Raw genomic sequence first — 17,905 nt, forward strand, 5'->3', positions numbered from 1 at the left:
TTTGGCAAAATGGTGACTTTGACCAAACTTGAGAAGTTCAGGAAAGAGGAAAAGGCCAAAGGCTTCAAGCCTTTGCTTGACGATCTCACGCAGTGCTCCGAAGCCGAGTTTGTCAAAAAATTGACTAATATTATCACTTGGGACAGATCTCGAGATGATTTATACATTTGGATCCCGGTTTTGAACAGAATTGATGATATCTTGAACAGGCTCTTGGCCCACTACAACTACAAAAGCACCAACCGGAAAACACAGCCCGTGAAGCTGATAATAATGAGTGCAGAAGATGAAACGGTCACCAAGGAACTACTTTGGTTCACTTGTCGTTTGCTCAATAACACATGCAATCGGTCTTTATACTCATCACTCGACGTCATGACTAACTTACTCAACTGCCCAAACTACGTTGTAAAGCTTGGAGCTATGAAAGTTGCTGCGATCGTGGGAGAGCAGCAAGTCATCGCCAGGCAAAAAATTGATAGTAAAAACCTTTTGAGTAACAAAGAACTGAAGAGGAAGACATTAGATTTGGCCTTGGCACTTCCATCTTCAACAACTGACGACCGCATGGATCACTTTGCTTTGGTCGATCTTTTTTTCGACAAAAAACAATATCCCACGAAGTGGTCTAAAATCGACTTCAGCTACTACGCAGCTGCGCCTAAAGTATATTTGACCCAAGGCGCATTAAACAAGACTGGCACTGGTTCTGTGAAAAGATTCATAATGAATGCAGAGGAATTGTCAAGCCTCTCTCTACAGCAGGTGTTTGACAAAGGAATGGCTGAGATTCCAGCAGAAAGCTGGTTTGACTTTTCACTGCAAGCAACGGTTGCTAAAGCATTCAGTGATAGCACATATGAAAATCTACAACTGAGGAATTTGATCATACAAACCAAGTTCAATGCTATTGCTCTTGCCAACGTCATTTATATTCCGGCCCAAGTTAGCTCTCAACTTTTCGAGGTTGACCCATATGCATTTAACAACTTAACAGACTTCATCTCTTTATCAGAGCAGAAGCTCCCCAAGGATCTTCGAGTTGATGCGCTTTTTTCCCTCGAGTGCATTTCTCTCAAACACATTTGGTGTTCTGACATAGTAAGAAACTTGGGGGGTAATATGTCGCATGGACTTCTTTTCCAGATTCTGAGGTATATCGCTAAACTTTTGAGAGATAATAATTCCAAGGAACTCGATGAAGAGTACAACGTACGATTTTTTTATCTTGTGTCAAATTTGGCGGACGTGAAGACATTACAAGAGTCTATGCTTGCCGCTGGCTTGATACCCAATTTACTAGAAATTATCTCCATTAAAGACTGTGCCTATAAACGCACATTGGCGTCAGCGACACATTTGTTGGAAGTATTTATCGACGATGCCGACGCGACAACGGAGTTCATCGGTAACAATGGGTTCAACATACTAATAGGTTGCGTTAATGAGGAAGTTAACTTTGCGCTAGAACATCCGGAATTTGGGGAACCTCCAAAATATCCGGTTGTCTACTATTCAATTTCTTTTCGACAACTTGGTTACATAAGGAGCCTTTTAAAACTTGTTTTGAAACTTCTCAAAACTGACTCTGGCGACCGGATCAGAAATCTCATTGACTCTCCAATTTTACTTTCACTGAATCAAATACTTGAGAACAGACCTGTATTTGGCTATACTTTGGTGACCTACGCATTGGATGTAGTCCAAACCATATTGAACACAGAGCCTACAATTTATTCAGTTTTGGTTGAGTCGAAAACAATTCCCTACATCATTGACAACTTCAAACATTTTTTGGGGCCATCGGGAGAGCTGTTATGCCTACTACCGGAGGTTATATCCGCTTTGTCTCTGAACAATGATGGGCTGAAGCAAGTTAAAGAAAAAGGCCTCATAAACTGTTTGTTTGAGATCATGACCACTCCCGAATTAGCAAAAATCATGTCGTGGGACGATTCGGCCATTGACCTCGGAACTTCGATTGATGAGCTTGCGAGGCATTATCCCGAACTCAAGCCGGTCATTGAAGACTGTTTTTATAAAACAGTGAAGGCCCTGCCGAGCATAATAAGCTTTAGTCACCCGTATGTTTACAGATCAACAATTTCCAATGGCGAATTCTATCATTCAAGGGATGAAACAGTAGTTGACAACGAAGAGGGCGGATCGGAAATTGAATCAGGAGAAGTTCAAGTCCCTGCTGCTGTGTTGGACTGTTTCTCTGCCGTTTTTTATGGAATGACGTTAGAAAACGTATCGTGGGCTAGTCTTGCAGAAAAAGTTGATATCAAGGATCTTTTGAAGGTCATCATTATCGAACGACCACCATATGATTATGTTGGTTCCCAAACCTTGCTAAATTTTTCAGACATATTGAAACACTTTGACGATGAGCGCAGGAACTACGCCCTTCCTGCATTATTAAGTCTCCTCTCAGAGAAGCTGGACGGGGTGAAAGATTTTCTCGAATATAACTTTGAAAAGCCTTATGTTCTTTCAACGCCCTATGAAGTGCTAGATGAGACACTTCGGAAGTTGACGGTTATCAACGTACTGCTGTACGTGATTACTGATATCTACATTAACATTGCGTCCCTTTTTCCAATTCGTGTTTTACAAATAATGGAGTTTTTTGAACAAAATGGCTTTAATCTTATTGTCAAGCTGCGGCATCTATTTCAAAGAAGCGCGTTGGAAGAGCTTTATATGCGTAACAGATTGCCAGCCTCAGTTACGGCTGAAACCACTATGAGGCCCATAGGAAATACACCGCCTTTGACAATATACGCCAGCAAACCAAGCAAGAATGACCCGAAGGATGACAAGACATCTGCCAAATTCAAGAACACCTTACAAGATAGGCAGCTCTTTATCAAGATGCAATCCTGGACGTCTATGTTATTCAGATGTTTCTTAAGACTTACCCATGCCCGAAAAATGACAGTTGAGGCTTCTGACAGAGCGCTCGAAATTCGGATCTTTGATACAACAGTTAATGAAATTGTGAAGATGATGGACTTAAAGTATCTGCTTTCTCACCTGGGTTACTTTCTTGTTGTGTTTAATTTCAACACATTCGTGTTCACTTTCCCTAATGTCACTACTTCTGTTGGTGGTACCGTTCAAACCATACCTGCGCTGCTTTTCTATCAGGCAGGCGGTTTCAAGATATATTACGAAGCAATTAAGTTGTTGTTTGCCAACCTTCAAAAGTTCAACGATGTTGAGAACATCGAAAAGTTTGATTACATCAAAGACTCTGAGGATATTCTTACAGCGAGTGCACTTATAAACGCCCTTTCATTTTTCAATAAGTGCATACAAATGGAAACCATGGAAAATATTAGAAACACGAAAGAATATTACCCATATGACGAGGTTTACTACAATCTCACAAGTGCTTTGATTATTCCCATCAAGGTTTTGTCTCTGGGTCTGGTGGATGAGCTAGTCAATGAATTTTCCATCCTAGAACAGGGTACAAGGCGACTTCCCTATTCTGTTTTCAAACAGTTATTGACCATGATAAAAAACATATTCAACTCCACTGCTGAGGGTGAAGATCATGATTTGTATGAATTGCGCTGGGATCTGATGCCTCCATCCCATCGCAAAATAGAAATGCTGAAATCGTGTGGAATTGAAGAAGATATTGCGAAGAATTATCTCGAAGAGCAAAAGGACGATTTACCAATTCATGTTAAACCTGATGTATTTTCTGATGGTGAATGGGAGACATACAAAGCACTTAGAGAAACGGGGAAATGGAAAACTGACTTGAGCTTGTTAGAACCACAGTATAAGAACTTTTCAACAGCAAGTGATCTATCCGAAATGAGATCTAGTTTTTATGCCAATGGTTTTGAAGACCGGATTCTCCAACTACTTCCAATGTATCCCAAACTTATAAACGCTATATCCCACATGATTCTCCAATTGCTCCAAGAAGCTGAGGAACCACCTAAAAAGGTTCTCGGTAAACTACTTCAAATGATGCGTGGGATAGACCTTAGTGATGCGTCTGTGCTTGCACCCGTAATACACCTCTTTGGAATTTTGTTAAATGATAAAGCAATGTACGAGAAATCTGAAGATTTTATACATGAGTTTGTTCAGTATCTTCAGCAATCGCTCCGTCCAGAGTTTGTCAATTCGGCCTGGTTTTCGAAAGCCTTGTATGTCTACGAGATAATATTTGCAAAATCTGAGGCGCCCAGGCTTGACCCCCTTCCTGATGGTATTGAGGAAGGTGTCAATACGCCTTGTCCACCGCTTTTCAAAGCATTCACCATTTCAAGTGATGCAAAAAGCAAGATATTCGATTCTCTAATCCGAGTCCATGAGATTTCAGACTTTTACTCAGCATTGGCCATATCCAGAATTCTAATTCTGTATACACGGGACGAGCATTACTCTCATGAAGTACCTCAGTCAGGAATACTCTCAAAGATTTTGAAGACAATAGGAATTTTCCAAAAATCTGAAAAAATCAACTACCTTGAATCTTCGTTTTTACTGCTGGCTAGAAGGTGCTTTGAGACTAGCGAAATTGTTAGCAGCTTAATTCAATACGAGCTCTCGCGTGCTTTCACTACGAGAGCAATTGGTGACTCTAAAGAGAACTCAAGGGACCTCACGGGTCTTGTCTCAGAAAAGGCCAATGTAGTTATGCGAGACCCTGCTTCGTTTGTCAACTGTCTGTGCGAAACGGCTCGGTTTGAGGATTTTGTGCGACCTGACAAACTAGAGAACCTTATTGTCCGAAGGTACTTGAGTGAGCGCGACGAGGAAATGAGTGATGCTAATTCACAAGCTGATGGCAAGTTGAGTCTAAGTAATAGAACTGGAATTGTTCACCTTTTACTCTCGCAACTGATGGCAGCTTACAAGAAAGATTGGACCTCAGAGCCAGTTAAAGAAGAGAGTGTTGAAGACACCAAAAAGAAAGATGATGTGGACGTCGCAAGAAATCCTGTATGCGCTTATATGATATTCCTGCTAAAAGTCTTGATAGAATTGGTTGGAAGTTACAAACAAAGCAAGCTTGAATTTCTTACTTTTAACAAGAGGAACATGTACGTTGAATCTCCAAAACCGCGCACTACAGCACTCAATTTTGTATTGTATCAGCTTCTGGACACTGGGGGTCGCGATCAGGACAAGCACTATGTCGAAAGAAAGGAGGTTATTGGGAAACTTGCACGCGATCTTGTAGTTAGTTTTGTTTCATCCGTTCAGGATAAAGAGGTCCAGAAACAAGATCCTAAAATTGTCAACCCCGATATGACTTATATCAGAAAGTTCACAATAGAAGCTGTAACAAAGGCACTCAAGAGTGTGGCCAAATCTCCAAAAACACTAGAAGCCAACGTGAGTAAGCTTTATGGATGGCTGCATCTTGTGACTTCTTTCTTGGTCAGCGAGCGCAGCTACTTGCATTCAGTTCTTGACTCCAATAAAACTTATGTGGACAAGTATCAAATTGGTAAGCTGATGCTTGATATGAATGTCCCATCCACCATCGCCGACTGCATGGCGTCTCTCGACTTAAACTATCCCTTCTCTAAGAAGCTCTTCAACAAGAGTGTCGAACCATTGAACGCAATAAACGAGATCCGCAGCAGGTTTTCGGATCTGTTTAAGCTTGAAAACACCGATGAAGACGATGAAGTTGAGGACGAATCTGAGAAAGAAGAGCATTCAGATATGTTCAGGAACTCAGCTCTAGGGATGTATGATGTCGAGGATATAGAGGAAGACGACGATGATGATGCTTCTTTGATCGGCGAAGATGAAGACATAGCTTTTGTTGAGGGTGAAGATGGCGAAATTGAAGTAGTCTTTAGTGAAGACGAACGCGGCCATCATCATGGTGGCTCTTCGAGTTCCGATGGAATGAACGATAGTGATCAGATCGATGACTCCGAAGGGAGTATGGATTATGGCTTAGATGGAGAAAGCTTGGACATGGACATTGCATCAGGAGAGTCATCCAACTCGGACATTGGCAATGGCGGAGATGGAATTGAAAGTGATGACTCCTCATACTATACCGACCACGAGGGCCCGCTTGAATATGTCCATATCGATGATGGTGCTCCTGCTCCAGTTATCGATGTTGAACTAGATAGCTCGGAGCTTGCCGAATCTGACTGGGAATCCCGCCTATCAGACTTATCCGGCTCTGACTGGGAGTCTGGGCTTTCCGAGCTATCCGGCTCGGAAGATGGCAGCTCAGAAGAGAACTTTAACGACGAAACGCATCCTGGAAGCAGGTGGTTGGCTGATGAAGTTGATATGGATGATGATTCAGATGAAGAAGGAAGAGGCGTATTTACTGGAATCCAGCATGTATTTTCTCCTGAACCACAGTATTTCAGAGTTCATGGGGAAAATCACAGAGGTCATCGGGGACCTCATCACCACAGCAGCCGTCGTGCTGATTTTATGATGGCTACACCAATGAGTCTTTCAACTGGTAGTAGAGGTACTCGTGGCATCTTGATGAACCCTCTTGGTCCCTCAGGGCTAGAGGAAGTTGAAAACGGGATACTTAACCAGTTAACCAGCACAGGTAGTTCAAGTCGTCCTAGAAATGAGCTCCCTCACTTGTCAGATATTTTGTTCAGTGGAGAATTTTTTGACGAGAAGTCATCAGTGGGCATCGTTCTGAAGTCTACAACAGCCAGATGGAGCGATATTTTTGATATGTTCTATGACTCCAAAATCTATGCTAACAACGTCATTCCAACTATCATTGGGAGAATATTCCAGCCTAGTTCTGACTTGTACGTGAGAAAGCGCGAGGAAGCGCTAGAGAAAGAGAAGGCAGAGAAACTTCAGAGGGAAGAAAACTTGAGGAAACAGAGTGAATTTAAGAAAAGAAAGCTCGAAGAAATGCATACTGATGGTTCAGACGAGGGCGAAAATGAAGAAGAAGAGGACGAAGAAGAAGGTCAAGAGCATCTGCCTCCAATTTACGTCAATATCGGGGGAGAAGAAGTCAACATTGCTGGCACCGATATCGACCCTGAGTTTTTGGATGCTTTACCTGACGATATGAGGGCAGAAGTTTTTGCTCAGCATATCCGAGAGCGCCGAGCAGAAGCCCTTGATCAAACCGTTGATTCAAGAGAAATTGATGCCGATTTTCTGGAATCTATCCCTGAGAACCTTCGCGAGGAAATATTAGAGCAAGAAGCTGCAGAGTCTCGTTTCTCAAGGCTAATGGGCTCGCTCAATGACGAAGAAAACGCTGAGAGTTCTGGAGATGTTGGCGAAGAAAACGATGCTGATGAAAGCCCCGACTCAAAGAAGAAGAAACCTGAGAAGATATACTTTTCGCCTCTAGTTGACCGGTCTGGTATATCAGCCATTATGAGGTCCTTGTTCATTTCTCAGCCCTATCTGGCCCGTGAAGTGTATCATGAGCTTTTTTACCGTTTATGCTCTAGCAAGCAGAACCGCAGCGACATCATGAACATCCTGATGTTGATTTTAACCGAGGGCATCAACGACCATCAATCACTCGAAAGAATTTACAATTTGATTTCAAACAGGGCACTCGGAATCGCCAAATCAACAAGTGCGCGCATGCTTCCTCTGGATTGCACGCCCTTAAGTGTGGCAAATCAGACAATTGAAGTTTTACAGAATCTTTTGGAAACTGATAATCGCTTGAAATTCTTCTTTATCACAGAGCATGAAAACTTACTGATCAATAAAACACCGCTGAAGAACAAAAAGGACATCTTTACGAAAAACATGAAGTGGCCAATAAACTACCTGTTTAGCCTTCTCGACAAGAAAATTATTACTGACGAAACTGTGCTCTTGGACCTACTGACAAGGATTTTACAAATTATCACAAAGGCTATATCTGCAATTGCGAAAAACGAAAACTCCCAGAAGAAGTTCACGGTGCCTGATATTGAAACGAAACACTTGGAAGCTGTGGTTTCTATAGTAAAATTGGATGCATGCAATACTAAAGTGTTTCAACAGACACTAAACATAATGACCCATCTCTCGGTTATTAAAGGCGCTCAGGATATTTTTACCAAAGAACTTTGTACACTCGCCATTCAAACAGTTGAAGTTCTCAAAACTGATTTGAGCAACCTAGACTCTGAAATTGGTGAAGTTGAGATTGGCACAGAAATCAACTATGAGACTTTCCAAAAATTTACGGTTCCTAGCTCCGAGCAAGCGAAGTTACTCAAAGTATTAACTGCAATTGATTACATCCATACGAATAAGAAGAAGGCCGGGGATATAGACGTAGAGAAGCTTATGGGGCTTTATGATCAGATAAAGCTAGGTGGCGTATGGACCTCTTTAGGTCATTGTTTGGAGAAATTTGACGAGAAGCCCGCTTTGAGCTCTTCAGCTAACATTCTGCTTCCTCTGATTGAGTCACTAATGGTAGTCTGTAAACACAGCAAGACGCGAGACTCCAGGGATGTGCTAAAGTATCAAGCAAAGAAATCAGATTTTAGTGAGGTCGCGGCCGAAAACATCTTTTTCGCGTTTACTGATTTGCACAAGAAGCTATTAAACCAGATGATCAGGTCTAATCCAAAACTCATGAGCGGGCCATTTGCTTTGCTTGTCAAGAATCCGAAGATCCTGGATTTTGACAATAAACGGTATTATTTCATTGCTAAGCTTCGTTCCGGTGCTCAAGAGAAACCGAAATTGTCCATCTCTGTGAGACGAGAGCAGGTCTTTCTTGATTCATATCGCTCCTTGTTTTTCAAGTCGAACGAAGACATCAAGAATTCAAAGCTCGAAATCACTTTCAAAGGAGAAGCTGGTGTGGACGCTGGTGGTATTACAAGAGAGTGGTACCAGGTTTTGTCACGTCAAATGTTCAATCCCGATTATGCTCTCTTTTTGCCTGTGGCTTCAGACAAAACAACGTTTCACCCAAATCGCACTTCAGGTATAAATCCTGAACATCTTTCGTTCTTCAAATTTATTGGAATGATTATTGGTAAAGCCATTTGTGATCAATGTTTCTTGGACTGCCATTTTAGCAGGGAAGTCTATAAAAACATTTTGAGCAAGCCTGTGGCACTAAAAGACATGGAGTCTCTTGACCTTGATTACTACAAGTCTTTGATTTGGATCTTGGAAAATGACATTACCGATATCATTGAAGAAACTTTCTCTGTTGAAACCGATGACTATGGAGAACATAAAGTCATCGACTTGATTGAAGACGGCCACAATGTTCCCGTCACAGAACAAAATAAACAAGAGTATGTGAAAAAGATTGTCGAGTACAAGTTACACACCTCCGTCAAGGAGCAAATGGATAACTTTTTGCTTGGATTCTATGCCATTATCCCGAAGGATTTGGTTTCTATCTTCGATGAGCAGGAACTCGAACTACTCATCAGTGGATTGCCTGATATTGATGTTGACGACTGGAAAAACAACACCAACTATGTCAACTATACTCCAACATGCAAGCAAATCAGTTATTTCTGGAGGGCAGTACGCTCTTTCGATAGTGAAGAGCGCGCAAAATTGCTACAGTTTGTTACAGGTACAAGCAAGGTACCATTAAGTGGATTCAAAGAATTGACGGGTGTCAATGGAATTAGTAAGTTTTCGATTCACAGAGACTACGGGTCTACTGAAAGGCTGCCATCTTCGCATACTTGCTTCAACCAACTGGATCTTCCTGCCTATGATTCTTACGAAACATTGAGAGGGTCGCTCCTTCTTGCGATCAACGAGGGTCATGAGGGTTTTGGTATAGCGTAAACAGTTTTATATTGTGTTATCTTATATTTTCTTACAGATTTAATGGAGCTAAAGTTAACGCTCTCGGCCTACAGGTCATTTCTCGGGGTGAGCAGTTTGCGTCAATCTCGGTATCAAATGTCCATCATTATTTTCGAAAGTCGCCTTTTGCTATAAAAACATAAACATAAGAATGCCATAAGCACTGACTCGGGAACACCAGTTCGACCTCCCAGTCTCCCTCGGAGATTTTCATAAAAACAACAAGGCATTCAAGCGAAATCATTTTCGCCCCGCATAATCGTGTTCCAAATTTTTGACGTGTGTCTCGAGATTTCTAACCGACCGGGTCAGTTCTGTCATGCTATCTGTCCATTCCAGCTCCTTCCTCGTGCGATCGACTATTCTCACAGCTACAAACGAAGCCAAAGACACTCCAACCACGAACCCTAAAGCTCCACTAACAACATGTCTCGCCCCCGCATTCTTTGTTACCCTCAAAAAGTCTCTAGCGTCTGACATTTTAATCTGACGAGCGCCTCACCAAACCAGCAACAAAGCCAAATAGAGTCCAGTAGCGCTTCCACAACTTTAAGTCCGGCTGGTGTCCCTTTTATAAGAACAATCAATAACCTCCCTAAACCGATGGGGTAAGAGGTCAGCTGTCCAGGCGACAGATTTGCAGAAAGCAAATAATACAAAAGTTAATGAATACTAGATATTACATAAACTATACTAGATGCGTTATGGTCTGTAAACGCTTTCATACATAACAAAGAACCATTACACGGGGTCGTCGCCCGTTTGCTCATGCAGTGAATCTGGCTTGAGGGGTGAGGTGACTTAGTCCTGATCCTCTTCCTGAAGTGGGCCAACCCATTCCCAACATTTCATGATTTCACCGTGAAGCTCCATAAGCCTAGATTTGACATTAGTATTGTTGTGTTCCAATTTCTTAATGACTGAGTTCCACAACTTGTTCTTAAGCTTTAAATCTACAACATCTGAGAGCAGCACGTCTCGTAGCTGCACTGTGCTCATGTATGGCGGGCGGCTCTCACTGGACTCTTTTGCACTTTTCTGGAGCTTGGCAACGACCTGCTGAGTCAAAGCCTCAGTCCTCTGTTGCCTCTTGAAATGACTGCGCAACTTGAAGGTGACAGTCTTAATTATGACAGTGAGCGCAAAAGCTATCCAAATCACGTACTTGAACCTCTGGTAAGTTTGATGGACTTCTTTTTCAAACTTGCACTTCAGGCCGATGTACTTCTTGGATGTCGAGCGAAAAAGCCGGTCTTTCCGGAGGGGTTGAATATGCTCCTCCTGTTGCGAAAGGTCATGGGATTCAGCTGGAATGTCGCTGTCTCCTGCAGTGTCAGGCCCAAAGGTTTGAATCTGTTTGTGAATGTTAGTATGCGCTGTCGTAAATGAGGTGCTGCTTGGCACCACTGTTGATAATAAATGTAAACTCACTTGCCTCCATGTAATTTCAGGCTCGTTTTTCAGGTCTTCAACAACCTGTAGCCATAAGTTCTCATACTCCTCATCGCTAATGGATGGCGCTCGAGACTCAAAGAAAATTTCGTACAGGTCCTCCTCAGTAATACCGCTCTCAAAATCATTAGCTCCTTCTCCACATTTGACGTTCGCATTTTTGGTCCTGAGCAGCTCAAGAGATTTTCTTACGACTTCTGCAATAAGCTTCTGTCTTTTAGTGTCCTTAGCACAGTAGTCACTGACGGGAAATATGCCCTGCAGACTCCACTTTGACTGAGTAACCACATAGTCTGGCCTGCACTTGATTTTCATGTAAGGGTAGCAAATTGCATTTTCTGGACAAGGGAGGCATTGAGGCCTGTGATTATCCAGGAAGTTCTCAAGAGCAATTAACAAAGGTGAGTCGTTTGTGTTCTCGAACGTCGGCAGATTTATTTCGTGACCGCAGTATCCAATTTGTATTCTTTCTTCCCTGTACCATAGACCAAATAGGATAGGTATCATAACCATGAGAAAAACGGAGAGGTTCCATATGCCTTTTCCGAGAGCTCTGAGCCATGCTCGTTGTGGAACGGGGTGCTCTTTCGCCTTCTCAAGAAGAAATTCCTTGGCGCTTTCTTTGGCTTCCTTAATGTTGGTTTTTATTGATGATCTGGACTTCGAGGTATTGCTTTCATCTTGCTGTTCCGATAGGTTTTCAACAGAAATGGACTCCTCGTCTTCTTCGGCCTCCGAAGATTCGACAGTCTCGTCTTCTTCAGCGGAAAATTTCTTATCAGGAGATGAGGGTCCTTCAGAGCCGGCATCTCCCGCGACTTCCTTGAAATCAGGCACGGATAAATGCGGGCTAGATTGGTGAGAAGACTGGGCGGAAGGGCCCCGCGTAGGAGTACTTGCACCTGAAGGTTCTTCTTCCTTCGATTCACCTTTTACTTTCCCCTCCGGTGCAAAAGAAGGCAAGTCCTTGAACGACCTGTCCTTCGGCTCGCTGCTCTCGCGAACACTTGACTTATCGGCGCTTGCAGAAAGGCGCTGGGGCGTTGTTTCCATCTCGGATTCCCGAGAGGCGCCTCTACTAGATTGGCTCCGATTTGACCCCTGTGAGCTTGAAGCCTTTGCTAGCTTCTTTGCGAATTCTGGACTGACCTTCAACTTAGAAAGATCTGGCGACGCCGCTTTGCGCCTCAAAGAGAAGTCTAGGTCATCGCTGCTACTGGAAGCCGCGTCCGAGGAAGACGAGGACGAAGACTCAAAAGCCTCAATGGCAAGTGGCTTCAAGGGAGACTTCTTGGAGGGGCTTTTGCTGCGGAGCTTGTTGACCAACGGAGAGCTCGTATTATCCTTGCTTTCCTGCTTTTTGGCACGTGCTGGCTCTGCAGAGGCCCTTTTCTTCGACTTCTTACCACTCTTTTTGCGCCCTGTGCTCTCTTCCTCAATCTTACGTTTGCGAGGCCGCGCGTTCTCATCGTTTTGAAAGTCGTTTACGTCTGAAAATGGCGACCCAGACTTTTCGGAAGATGCTTCGTGCGAGAAAGACGAATCCGTAGCCTTTTCGATCTTCACCACCTGGCCGGATTCCCTTTCTCGAAGCAGCTGTTCTCTTTTAGCTTTGATATGTTTTTCGAACAATTCACATAGCTCAGCTTTCTTTAGGTGCGATTGAACTCTTACACCGTGTTCCACGAGCACCCTTCGTAGCTGGGCCACCCTCAAGCTTTTAGGTTCAAAGCTTTCGCCTAAGTAGTCTTCTTCCATTGTCAAACTGCCCGTTTGACCTGATGAAGCTCTGTCTTGGGCAATTTCCAAAGCTGTTCAACAATATTCAATTATTTGTGTTGTGTAAAACTAGTTTTGTCGTGGATGACGAAATCCGCAGATCTTGGGTTTCAAAGATCTTAACTATGACTTAACGGTATTACTATCCTAACTAGCCCATTAAAGTGAAGAGTTTGAGCTGACCTGAGCACCATTAGTTTGACATTACCATTTGAAGAAGAATAAGTGAACGGTCATGTTAGGTCGGAGCTTAGAGGACATGTCGAACTTGTCGCTCGTGAAGGAAGTGTCTCACGAAAATAGCAGTGAACCATCGAGCGGCGCGGGCGAAAGCGAGGGCCAGGCTAGAAGGCTGGATCTCGACAAGTTGAGCCTAGAGGATGAAGAAGATCCCGCAGCAGAGCCCACAAATTTTTCGTTTCTTGAAGACAAGAAGCTGTACGAACATGATAGCAAGAGGGAGGCGTTAAACCACTTGCAGCAGGCTTCGCAGTCACCAAAGGGGGGAAGACGGCTGTCGGTCAGTGCACAAATGGCGCTTCCAGAACCTCCATCCCTGCAATTCGCTCAGGACAACGACCGTCATGTATCCGCTCGCTACAAGATGGGGATGGTTCTTGGTGAAGAGCAGCAGTTTTCAGACGTGCTCTCGTCCGAGCTGGTGGACCTGTACTCCAAAGTTCAAGACTGCCGTAGACTCAGAGACAAGTACCAGATACTGTCTCTTCAAAAGCACCCTCACCAGAACCCAAAGAATTTGCCTTCCTGGAAGATATACCCAAGTCCTCCCAAACCATCCTATAGTGCGGAGACTAAGACCGTCATAAAGGTTGAAAACAAGCCAGACTCTGAAGTTTTCGATTTCTCGAAGATTGAAATCCCAGGAGAGGATCCAGACTGGGACTTCCAGGCTAACAGCGACGATGCTTACACCGTTGTGTCAAGCTCTGACCCTCAAAACGTTCTTGCCGAGGTTCCAACGCTACGCCAGTACTACAAGGATCTGGATACAATGGTTACTATCTCCTCTGACGGTCCTGCAAAGTCTTTTGCTTTCAGGAGATTGCAGTATTTGGAAGCGCGCTGGAATCTATATTCCTTACTAAACGAGTATGAGGAGAACTCGGTTTCAAAAAAGAACCCCCACAGGGACTTTTATAACGTCCGTAAAGTGGACACTCACGTTCACCATTCCGCCTGTATGAACCAGAAGCATCTCCTGCGGTTCATCAAATACAAACTGAGGCACTCAGGCGACGAGAAAGTCATTCATAGAGACAACAAGGTGCTAACCTTGGATGAGGTTTTCAAATCTTTAAACTTGTCCGGATATGACTTGTCAATTGACACCTTAGACATGCATGCACACAAGGACACCTTCCACAGATTTGACAAATTCAACCTCAAATACAACCCAATTGGGGAATCCCGTTTGAGAGAGATTTTTTTAAAGACTGACAACTATATTAATGGTACCTACTTGGCTGAAATAACCAGACAGGTATTGTCAGACTTAGAAAACTCTAAATACCAAAATTGCGAGTACAGAATTTCAATCTATGGCCGCTCAATTGACGAGTGGGACAAGCTTGCGTCATGGGTAATTGACAATAAGGTCATTTCTCACAACGTGAGATGGCTCATCCAAGTCCCAAGATTGTATGATATTTACAAGAAAACTGATACTGTAAAGAGCTTCAACGACATTATCAGAAATCTATTTTTACCCTTGTTTGAGGTCACAAAGAATCCGCAGTCCCATCCTAAGTTACATGTGTTTTTGCAAAGGGTCATTGGATTTGACTCTGTCGACGATGAGTCGAAGGTTGACCGCCGGTTCCATCAAAAATACCCCAAGCCTTCTCTATGGGATTCCCCCCAAAACCCGCCATATTCCTATTACTTGTATTACTTGTACTCAAGTATGACATCCCTCAACCAATGGCGAGCTAAGCGTGGCTTTAATACTTTTGTGCTCAGACCTCATTGCGGTGAAGCAGGCGATCCTGAACATTTGATTTCCGCTTACTTGTTGGCTCAAGGAATTTCTCATGGTATCTTGTTGAGAAAAGTTCCATTTGTGCAGTACCTATATTACTTGGACCAGGTTGGTATTGCGATGTCCCCGCTATCAAACAATGCCCTTTTCTTGACTTATGACAAAAATCCGTTGCCCTTCTACTTTAAAAGAGGGCTCAATGTTTCCTTGTCCACTGACGATCCATTGCAATTCTCGTATACAAGAGAGCCTTTGATCGAAGAGTACTCCGTGGCGGCTCAAATCTACAAATTGTCTAACGTCGATATGTGCGAGTTAGCGCGTAATTCGGTGTTGCAGAGTGGCTGGGAATCGAAAATCAAGAGACACTGGATTGGTAAAAACTTCTTAACTGAGGGGATCGACGGAAACGACGTCGAAAAAACCAATGTACCAGACATTAGAATCAACTACCGTCATGAGACGTTGTCTACGGAACTAGAGCTTATTGAACACTACGCCCGCTTCAAAGTGAAGGAAGGGGAATCCACAGAATAAAATGATTTCGTCTATTAGTTTTCACCCATACTTCTATCTCCGAATGCTTTGAAAGCAGCTACATAATTACCAGCTTCGATCCTATGCTGGAGTTCATCCCGCAAGCGTTCTCCGCATTTTTCCTGGTATGGGCCTAGAACCTCGGCAACGTCTGAAGAGTGGGGATGAGAGTATTTAATATTAGTTCCGAACGGTATAAACCACATCAAATAGTTGTCTCCCAAAAACTCCTTGAGATTAGTCCAGATGTTCCGCTTGTTCCAAAAGTCCTGAGCTTCCAGCGCCTTGAACTCAAACACGTAGCGAATCCCGTCCACAGCGTTGTAGTAACAGAGCCATGTATTTGTGGCCCTTGACCGACGTTTTGTAGCAATGATCTCCAAAGAGGTGCGATTAACCATCATGTAATAAGTGTGCGCCAAAAAGAGAGGGCCAACCATTAAAGTGGCCATTCCGCATAGCCCCATCATGATAAGTATATTCGGGTTTACGCGGGGTACGTGAGGCTGTGATCTTATTATCTTGGGTAAAAAGCTCGCCGTGGAAACTATCACGAATATGGCGAACGCCCAGAAGTAGAAAGCAAACTGAACAAATAGACGGTAGTTTTTCCTCCCAACCACTGTACCTATCCAGACGCAATAATGGTCAAATCTCGGAATACAGTAGCCCAATGTCGATGAATGATGCGTGCGATTCGCTTTGATACTTTGGCAGGCGGTGCACCATATTGGATAGCCCTGTGGATCACATTGATAGATACGGGGTGGGTTGGTCGACATTTGCGTACCTTGTGAACTTTCTTTTGCCTCGCTGTCTGTGTCACTTTCATCTTCAGGCATGATTTTGAAAGGTAATAGCTTTGGCTGCTTGCCGGGGCCTATCAAGACCATCTGAAACCAGATGCCAATCAATATTAGCACCAAAACAACTTCACCCACCATTAGGCCAATTGCCACAGAACGCTGGCCAAACTTGCGGTAGATGGCATTATAACATAGCTGATGACAAAACGACCATGTGGCATTCGTCAATAGCCCTAAAACAACGACGGGAGTAATGCATCTGAACCATAAGTGCTCCTCCAGCCTGACTGAGCCCGTAGATAGAAACCCCATCCAGGCTTCTAGCTTGTATTCTAGGTCTGGATGTCCTCTTTATTAATCTGCAAAAAGCGTGGTATTTCAAATATTAGAAATTTAGGCCTTTATAATCATTCATCAGAGCTCATGAACAAACAAGTAACTCGAAAGTAAGTCTCCCCGTCGTTGTGAATACAGCCTGAAGCCAAGCATAGGAACTTTGCTAACAAAATGATAGTGGACGATGATGAGAAGAAGGATATGTGTCCTATCTGTAAGACAGATAGGTATCTGTCCCCAGACATGAAATTCTTGGTGAACCCCGAGTGCTACCACAAGATATGTGAATCGTGCGTTGATAGAATCTTCAGCCTGGGTCCTGCACAATGCCCATACGAGGGGTGCGATAAGATTTTGAGAAAGAACAAGTTCAAAACGCAAGTCTTCGATGACGTGAACGTCGAGAAAGAAGTAGACATCAGGAAGAGGGTGTTCAATGTATTCAATAAAACCCTAGACGATTTCGAGGGCGACCTGAAGGCTTTCAATAAGTACCTGGAAGAGGTCGAAGATATCGTCTACAATCTAGATAACGGGATTGATGTGGCGAATACAGAGGAGAAGCTACGAACATATGAAGACCTCAACAAGCAGCTCATTATGGCCAACATGAAGCGCAGCAGACAGGATTTGGACAACTTTGAGCAACGACAGAAGTTTGAGAAAGAAATGAAGCTCAAAAAGAGACAATTGGAGCGCCAAATTGAGGAAGAAGAACTTGCTAACAGAGAATGGGCTCGCAAAGAGATCGTAAACCAGCTTTCCACCGCAGACGACGCAGAAGATGTAATAGCGCATGTTAAAAAGACTGTGAAGTTAAAGAAGTCTTCTGCGAGAAGAAAGCTCGAAGAGCTGAATAAAGTGCTAAAAAACAATCCATATATGACAGTTTCGAATGGTCTCATGAAAAAGAAAGAGTCCGTGCCCTTTACTCCTTTCAACGGAGACAGAGACCTCAACAAACGCTACACACTCTCCGAGTCTCAGTATAACGATCCCTTCATCAAGAGCCTGCAAACTAAGAAAGAGTACATTGCATCAGGTTTCCGTGCAGATTATGTTTATGACCGGATGCTGACCGAGGCTTTCATGGGATTAGGTTGCATCATTAAAGAGGAGCTACGGACCAGCGTCAAATAGCTCATCGGCTTTACAAGCCTCTCAATTGGATGGCATTGACGAGCAATTGGGCTAGCTCCGG

The 17,905-nt window shown here is 43.5% G+C and overlaps 6 protein-coding genes across 6 annotated transcripts; 3 read left to right on the plus strand and 3 right to left on the minus strand.

The window, feature by feature from the left end:
• Positions 1-9: 9 nt before the first annotated feature.
• TOM1 (E3 ubiquitin-protein ligase TOM1) lies at positions 10-9,774 on the plus strand (the record flags this gene model as incomplete). The annotated part of the gene is made up of 1 exon (XM_002555204.1): positions 10-9,774. One exon carries the CDS (start codon positions 10-12, stop codon positions 9,772-9,774), a length of 9,765 nt encoding a protein of 3,254 aa, XP_002555250.1.
• A 261-nt stretch (positions 9,775-10,035) lies between these two features.
• Positions 10,036-10,275, minus strand: KLTH0G04906g (KLTH0G04906p; the record flags this gene model as incomplete). Its single annotated transcript, XM_002555205.1, has 1 exon — positions 10,036-10,275. The coding sequence occupies one exon, from the start codon at positions 10,273-10,275 to the stop codon at positions 10,036-10,038; it is 240 nt and encodes a 79-aa protein (XP_002555251.1).
• A 321-nt stretch (positions 10,276-10,596) lies between these two features.
• On the minus strand, positions 10,597-13,005 carry KLTH0G04928g (KLTH0G04928p; the record flags this gene model as incomplete). Its single annotated transcript, XM_002555206.1, has 2 exons — positions 10,597-11,113; positions 11,294-13,005. The coding sequence occupies 2 exons, from the start codon at positions 13,003-13,005 to the stop codon at positions 10,597-10,599; spliced, it is 2,229 nt and encodes a 742-aa protein (XP_002555252.1).
• A 256-nt stretch (positions 13,006-13,261) lies between these two features.
• AMD1 (AMP deaminase) lies at positions 13,262-15,562 on the plus strand (the record flags this gene model as incomplete). The annotated part of the gene is made up of 1 exon (XM_002555207.1): positions 13,262-15,562. The coding sequence occupies one exon, from the start codon at positions 13,262-13,264 to the stop codon at positions 15,560-15,562; it is 2,301 nt and encodes a 766-aa protein (XP_002555253.1).
• A 14-nt stretch (positions 15,563-15,576) lies between these two features.
• Positions 15,577-16,680, minus strand: PFA5 (palmitoyltransferase PFA5; the record flags this gene model as incomplete). The annotated part of the gene is made up of 1 exon (XM_002555208.1): positions 15,577-16,680. The coding sequence occupies one exon, from the start codon at positions 16,678-16,680 to the stop codon at positions 15,577-15,579; it is 1,104 nt and encodes a 367-aa protein (XP_002555254.1).
• A 195-nt stretch (positions 16,681-16,875) lies between these two features.
• TFB3 (TFIIH/NER complex subunit TFB3) lies at positions 16,876-17,844 on the plus strand (the record flags this gene model as incomplete). The annotated part of the gene is made up of 1 exon (XM_002555209.1): positions 16,876-17,844. One exon carries the CDS (start codon positions 16,876-16,878, stop codon positions 17,842-17,844), a length of 969 nt encoding a protein of 322 aa, XP_002555255.1.
• Between the last annotated feature and the right edge of the window lie 61 nt (positions 17,845-17,905).

Source organism: Lachancea thermotolerans (genome assembly GCF_000142805.1).
Source record: "Lachancea thermotolerans CBS 6340 chromosome G complete sequence".
Lineage (NCBI taxonomy): Eukaryota > Fungi > Ascomycota > Saccharomycetes > Saccharomycetales > Saccharomycetaceae > Lachancea > Lachancea thermotolerans.